General features: G+C 28.4%; 1 protein-coding gene across 1 annotated transcript; it reads right to left on the reverse strand.

The window, feature by feature from the left end:
- Nucleotides 1-1,291: 1,291 nt before the first annotated feature.
- On the reverse strand, nucleotides 1,292-2,736 carry LOC126659924 (alcohol acyltransferase 9). The gene has a single exon (XM_050353255.1). The coding sequence runs from the start codon at nucleotides 2,707-2,709 to the stop codon at nucleotides 1,405-1,407; it is 1,305 nt and encodes a 434-aa protein (XP_050209212.1). The 5' UTR covers nucleotides 2,710-2,736; the 3' UTR covers nucleotides 1,292-1,404.
- Nucleotides 2,737-8,388: the final 5,652 nt, after the last annotated feature.

The following is an 8,388-nucleotide window of genomic DNA, read 5'->3' on the forward strand; positions in this document are numbered from 1 at the left end:
TAGAACTAAGTTCGATTATTTATACAAACGGAAGAAAACAAGAACATACAAATATTTCTAAAACACTAATCTATAAACAAAGTTAAAGCCAGTTAACTTCACTATCCTAAACTACTGATGATGAAAATTTAAAAAATCAACAAATATGACTTTACAAATAATATGTACTCGAATTGGAAAAAAAATGATTTAGTTTGGTAAACGAAGGGGGTTGATTAGAGTTAATGGCTTATAATATGTGATCAAACGGTGTTTAATATACACACAATAAATTAGATGGTTGTGTTTGAGTAATGCAACTAGCGACTAGATATGTGTTCTTTTGGAGTAACGACTGAGATTGTTTTTTGTTTATTCAAACTGCATAAAATGGAGATGTTGCGTATAGATAGATTTATTTTTTTTGTAATACTCCTATTTATATAATACATAAAAAAATTATAACATATATTTTTAGATTAATGAATTTTTCTACTTGCATATACACGTTAACGTAAAAAAATTAATTTAAAAGATCCAATTCTTTTAGATGTTTGATATTCCTCCCCAATTCATTTTAAAGATTAAGAAAATACTAAAATGCAAAAGTAAAATATTTAAAATAAACATTTATTTAGTACTTATTATAAAATTATTATAATTTATTTATTAAATATGCATTAGTCTATTTAATAGTTATACTTTAATTTAAATAAGAAAACCGAAGCAACGCGAGAGATTCGTACTAGTATTTTATAAAAAGACATGTACATATTGCAAAATAAAATTTTAATAATATTAAATTTGCACATTTTGCCAAAATATACAATGTAAGCTAAAATTTACAATGCTAAAATAGACAACAAATATAAAATATACTTTGAATCTTTAGCTTTGATCAACATATTTTTTTATTAACTTAATTTAGTGTAAAAATATGTAAATCTTTGAATTTCTCCCTTCTCATTGTAATGAAATAATATAATTAAACAAGACATGGTCCTTGAATTTATAATTCGAATTCAAATAACTCAGTCATAATTATTTTGATCAATTAAAAATATTATTATCTATAGTTAGGTTAGTTGAAGAAAAATTGTAGAATATAAATTAGTTTAATGATTACTATGATCTGATTTTATCTTTAATTGATTTAAAAAATAAAAATACCATTTTTAATTGACTTAAAAATAGAGCGTATTGTCGTAGTTGGATCAAAACCGCTAGTGATTTATTTGATTTGGAAATTGGAATTATATAGTTAGGGACTAGAATTGACTCTTAACTCAATTAAATAAACACAAAATTATAATTGAGTATGGAGAAAAGATTTGTAATGTTTTTTTCATAGAAAAAAAGGTTAAAAGTCAATGTGATATTACATCTCAACCGATGAGACAAAACTATTTTTCTTATCAAGTAATCCTAAGAGTATGAACTGTTGACTAAATTCTCATATTTGTCAACTCCACTTGCAGGAACAGCTACCATTACTTTAACATCAGCCGTCCGATCAAACACAGGCAAAATCAGACAGTATCTATCACAGCAAGTAGGTCCCACATGAATTGGTCTTCCTATACCAAAGTCAACTCTCTCTAACCCTAATCTTGACCATTGTGATATTATCAAAACACCAACTGAGTCGGGACTCGTTCTTGACACTGATTCAATCACTGATCTTATGTACTCATTATCTACCCTTTCTTTTGCTTTCTTTATCAGTAATGCTGCATGCCCTAATCCTTTCTCTGTTAATTCTTTAACGGTTGTCTGTGCACATCCGAGCACGAATGCATTGCCGTAGTAACCGTCGGGGAGACTCGGTTTGACTCGGTTACGGACATTTATGCTGAAGAGAAGCTTTAAGATTTGGTTTGATGGTAAGTTTAATGCCCCAGCCCAACTTCTCCATACATGAGCTGATATCACTTCAAAAGAAGTGAATGTTGACTCGTGATGAGTTGATGACATAGCGAGTTTTTTCAACTCATTTTGTCTTCTTTTATCAATTATAATAGTAGTGGGACTGAGTTTTTCATTTGTAAACCGAGTCAAGAACCCACAAAGATCGGGAACTCGGTTAAACTCGGGATGACTCTGTGATGAAAAAGATGGATAACTTACTGGATCAAGAAGATGTCGATCCCAAACGGGTTTAGGTTTTAAACCAGTGATAACTCGTTCTTGATCTTGACTCATAGCAAGAGAAGCAAACGAGTTAAGAAACTCAGCACTACCAATCCCATCACACACACAATGATTAAAACAAACACCCAACGTGGCACCACCATCATTAAGCCACGTAAGCTGGACTACAAGAAGTGGGGCCCCTTGAAGGACATCTGCCACGTGGAAGGACAAAAGTTTTTTCCATTGTTCAACGTAACTCGGAGCTTTATCAAAATCATTGATAGTAATATTATCAGAAATAGCTTCAATAAAAAGTGCACCTTGGGCTCGACATATTACTTCAAGACTCGAGCCATCTGGTTTAGCCCTAACTCGACCGGCTAGCGGATAATAGGGCACCAAGATATTAGCCAATGCCGATTTGACTCGAGCCGTGATCGAGCCATGGTCTAGCCCTGGGCTAGGTTTGTAAACGAAGAGATATTCTATGGTGAAACGTAGAAAAAGCTGAGAATCAAGAGCTGAGAGAGTTAAGAAACGAGTTGGAGTTGAGTTTGATGGCTTAATAACGGTAACTTCTTTCACATGAATTGCCATTATTTTGGTTTTGGGAGTTATGCAAGAAGAAGAAAGGGTTTTGGTTGTTTATATATAGGCACAAGTACAAGAAAACAAATAGGTTACTATCATTGTTTTAATAACCAAATCCGACCGTCCGGTTGGACCACAAAATCAAAAGTTAGTTCGATTCGGTTCTTCTTTAAAAAAACTTAATCTCTTACACCAAAAATACTGTAAAAATAAAAAACTATTAAACTGATATAAACCATATAAATCTTCTTGTGTTTTATTTAGTTGTTAGGTGTGAATTATTTATTAATTTTTCATTCATTTACTATCTAAACTTTTTTATATTTAAATCAAAGACAAAATGATTTCATATATTCAAAATTTTGATCATTTGAATAAATATATTTTTGACAAAATTTGAACAATATATTCCGTCAATTTATAAGATAGGATAGTTATATTTAAATTACAGCTCAATTAAAATATGAAATTTTTGCTCATTATAGAAAGACTAATCGAATAAATCTACATAAACAATTCACGTCAGATCAAATACGTATTGATATATTTGACCATATATATTGATTCAACCACCGCGGTTTGATTTAAAATATTGATTACTATTATTGGCTTGTTAATGAATTGGTTTTAATTATTAATTTTAGGCAAAGAGACCATGTGAAGGTGTAATATAATAGAAATAGGTAGATAGATTGATAGATGTATCCTTCTTTTTTCTGCCTAATATCAATGTAAAAGATTTGTGCCAAGATTCTCCGGGCATCACTTTATGGAAAAATTAATATCAAAACAAAATGTTAACAGCTTGGCTTGCTTTCTGTCTCTTTGGCAAGATTTATAGCCATGATTGGGCGGAGCAAAAGTACAGGATGGACGGTCGCTCCTAATAACCGGTGGTTACCGATTATTTTTTGATATATTTATTTTTTAATTATTTTATTTCATCGCTCTTATAATTAATTAGTAAATATCTTTATTTTTTTTATTTTTATTCTACCATCGATAATAATTTTAGAAAAAAATAGATTGTCAGATAATATATATATATATATATATATAAATATAAATATTTGGATTATTTGTATATAAAATTTCAATATCTCATATTTTGGCATCTTTTAGCATCGTTTTTTTTATTAAATGATGTTGTTTTGAGGATTTTAATGACCGTAACAACATCATTTTAATGATTTTGGAATGTAAAATGCTAAAAAGAACAAAAAAAAAGCTTTTTCTATTACTAAGTTTTACATGATGTGTCCAAACCGCTACAAATGTAAAAAGTCAAAGTTTTGTATGAAAGACATCCTAATATATTTTCTTTTTTTCTTTTCTATAAAAATGGTATTATGCACTATACTATCAATGATTTATATATTTTCAAGATAGAGAGAAAAATAATATTTAATGTGGAAAAATAAAAATTAATAAAAGAATTTTTAAATTAAATCAAATTATTAATCAAAACTTCTTCTTTTTTAAATTTTTTCTTTCAAATTTACTATAAGAGTTGAATGAGTTTGATGGACATGTATGGGGATACCTTTTTAATTCTTGTCTTTGCTTTAGTATCAATCTTAGCTAAAAAGAGGAAAATTGATTGATAAATAATACTTTAATCAACAACATAATTATTAGCTATATTATTGTTTTTTAAATCTTTTAATCGGGTTAATTTATAATTACAGTGCATACATAGTGTATCAAGAAGATGAGAACCTTTTGGGGGTTGGGTAGGGCATACATATATTTGTAATGTTTCCTTTTAGGAATTCTTATAATCAATAATTAATAATTATTGTTTTGTTAATTTGACATTTAGTGGACCCAAATATTTAGAAAGACAAAAGTTGATTTGTTATTATTTAGATCATGAAGATGCGTAGTCCTTTATTTGTTGGTTTCATAACACCAAAAAAGCGCTTAATTCATCACAACGCTTTTATACTACTAATATTTTTTATTTCATTTTAGTGTTTGATAAATAATTATATTTAAATAACTTTTTAAGTAATTATTTTAAATATTTATAATCTTTATGTGGGTAATTATAAAAAAACACATGTTTGACATAAAACAACAGTATTTTATGTTTAAAAAGATTTTATATGTACAAATAAATAATTAAATGACTATCTAAATACTAACTATTTATAAAGTCAAATGAAACAAAAATATTAGATAAAAACGGTTAATGTTACCATATATTATAATTTTTTGCTTTTTTCCGATTTAAACACAAACTATAAAATGTCTCAACTAATAATATCATATTCATTTTATGGCATATATAGAATAAATGTCTAAAACGATGTTGTTTTGGTCCAAAAATGATGTCATTTTAATGAAAAACAAAACATATATTGCATACCAAATTATAGGATAAAAAATTTAAAATTTGTGTTAGTAGATGAGACTTAATTATCATAATTAATTTGTGCTTAAACTGAAAAATAATAATAATACAAAAGTGTTTAGCTAAAAGAAAGTGGACCCTTTTTGGATCCATAATTCGGTTGAACCATTAATTACGGTTGGCTCTTCTTCTGTCTTTATTTTAGACTATTTGATCGGTATAGTTGGCCACATAGTATTATGTTAAATTTAAATATATAAATAAGTTTTAGTATTGTCAATTTTGGAAGTTATCCAAACCATCTCAATTTGACTAACTTACTAAAAATCTATTTAACTTTTTAAAATTAATCTAACGGCTAAAAATAATCATCCACACTATTCACATGATTCCGTCTCTAAAATTTAGAAGAATGTATGTTCATATATTCTCCATATGATTTTGTTTTGAACATATAATATTATATATGATTACAATAATACCTTTTATAAAATAATCATCAATGTTTTACTTATTAACTTCTAATAATTAATTGTTTTTTCTATCTATCAGCTACATAAACAATTATTAAATAAATTAATTAGATAATTTCAAGTTGTTGGAAAAAAATAGAAATTCAATTATAAATATAACAAATAAAATATCAGTGATTGTTTTATTAAGAATATATTTAGCTGTTTTTCAAATTCAAACTTTTATATATTTTATCAATTACGATTAAATTTTTCAATTTTTATAAAAATAAGACTATTTTTTTATATAAACTAAATTTTAGTCATAGTTGCAACAAATTTTTTTCAAAGGTCATGATGTAAAAATTAAAAATGTAATCATAATTGATAAAAATTAAAAAATTAGTTTTAAAAAATAATTTATAATTTAGTTATTACAACCAATGAGTTATTATTTAAATGATATACGCACTGGACAATAAATTGTTAGATAGTGAGTTTAAATTCTGCTAAAAGCACTTTTCCTCGTCAATTATATATATTGTATATATAAAAAAATTAGTTATTGCAATTTTTTAAACCCTATATATGATACATATACAAATTTATAATTACTAATTTCATTTGCTCATCTTTTTTGACATTAACAACTATTCGTCAGCATTATGAACCTTGTTGATTCTTGTTGTAGGTCTATATATTCTTGGAAAACATATAAATTATATCTTGTTGATTCGCCTAACCATTTGACTCATTTATAGTATTTCATTTCTAGGCAGATATGTTTTGTGATGTATATATAGTGAAAAAGGGTTTGATGATAATTTATAGAATTAATTAGGCCATTGTAATAGATTTTGATAATTTGATCTGGAATTTTCATTAACTTTATTAATCATTGTGTTTTACAATTTATACTAAGAAATCAATGACACTTGTCATCTTCTTACTTGATACAAAGAAATAAAGTAACAGCTGAAGGCAACGGCTATATTCATTAACAATCTGTTAACTAACTTATAACCAATTAACCCTTTCTATTCTTCTTCTTCTTAATGAATCTGAACTTCATTTAATACCCCCCTCAAGCTGGAAAATATATATCATGTATTCCCAGCTTGGAAAGAAAACTGAGAAAAGTAGAAATGGGTAAAGGCTTTGTAAAAATATCTGCTAACTGTTGAGAGGAAGAAACTGGGAATAGATGAATCAAACCACTCTGTATCTTCTGTCTGACAAGGTGACAATCCACTTCTATGTGTTTAGTTCGTTCATGGAATACAGGGTTGTGGGCTATGTGACAAGCTGACTGGTTATCACAATAGACTAAGGCTGGTGTAGCTTCTGTTATTTTAAAATCTGTAAGTAAGTAGCTCAGCCATTGAATTTCACAGGAAACATTTGCAAGAGCCCTGTATTCTGCCTCTGAACTTGACTTTGAAACAGTCACTTGTTTCTTTGTTTTCCATGAAACCAAAGAGTCCCCAATAAAAACACAGAAACCAGTTATAGACCTTCTTGTGTCTGGGCAAGTTGCCCAATCTGAATCAGAAAATGCCTTCATCTTTAAGGTAGTTTCTGCTGGAAAAAATAGACCCTGGCCTGGAGACTTTTTCAAGTACCTTAAGACTCTTCCAATTGCAGCATAATGAACTTGAGATGGACAATCCAAAAATTGTGATAGTTGCTGGACTGGAAAAGATATATCAGGCCTTGTGCTACATAAGTAAATTAGTTTTCCCACTAGTCTCCTGTAAGCTGTAACATCTTTGTAAGGATTTGTTGAGTCTTTTACTAATCTGGTTTCAGCAGTCATTGGTGTTGAAGCAGGTTTAGCTCCCAAAAAATCTGTTTCCTTGAGTAAATCCATTATGTATTTTCTTTGACACAAATTGATCCCCTTCCTTGATCTTGCTACTTCAAGTCCTAAGAAATATTTTAAATTTCCAAGGTCTTTTATCTTGAACTCTTTATCTAAGTATGCTTTTACTGCTTCAATCTCAATGATATCATCTCCTGTCAATATAACATCATCTACATATACTAATAAAGCTGTAAAAGACTTGTTAGTTTGTTTTGTAAATAAAGATGAATCTGAACTTGACTGAATAAAATCCTGAGAAAGCAATGCATCAGTTAATTTCACATTCCATTGCCTACTAGTCTGTTTTAGGCCATATAATGATTTTGTCAATCTACAAACTAAACTAGGATCAGAAACAGAAAGACCTAGTGGAAGTTTCATGTAAACTTCCTCATGTAAGTCACCATGTAAAAAAGCATTATTTATGTCTAATTGTTTTAAAAACCAATTTTTAGCAGAAGCAATAGTTAACAAAACTCTAATTGTAGTCATTTTTGCTACTGGTGAGAAGGTGTCCATGTAATCTATGCCATTTTGTTGTGTATATCCTTTTGCAACTAACCTAGCCTTATGTCTTTCCACTGTTCCATTGCTATTATATTTTGTCTTAAAAACCCATTTGCAGCCTATTGGTATTTTCCCTTCTGGTAAAGCGGTTAAATACCAAGTATTATTCATTTCTAAGGCATCTAACTCTTTTTGCATGGCTTCTTTCCAACAAGAATGCTGAACAGCATCATTATAAGTTTGAGGTTCTACATTCTGGTCCAAATTTAAAACAAAAGCCTTATGCAAACTATTTATACTATCAAAACTAGATACTTTAGAAATAACATGAGGTGTTGATTTACCAGAAACTTTAACTGATTGACAAACATAATCTTTGAAATGAACAGGTTCAGTAATTACTCTTGTTGACCTTCTTAAAGGAATAGTTGATACATCAGATACTATTGCTACATCAGACTCTAATCTAGATACATTAGTTTCTGAATTTCCTGAGTTCACATCAG

This window comes from Mercurialis annua, linkage group LG8, assembly GCF_937616625.2.
Source record: "Mercurialis annua linkage group LG8, ddMerAnnu1.2, whole genome shotgun sequence".
Lineage (NCBI taxonomy): Eukaryota > Viridiplantae > Streptophyta > Magnoliopsida > Malpighiales > Euphorbiaceae > Mercurialis > Mercurialis annua.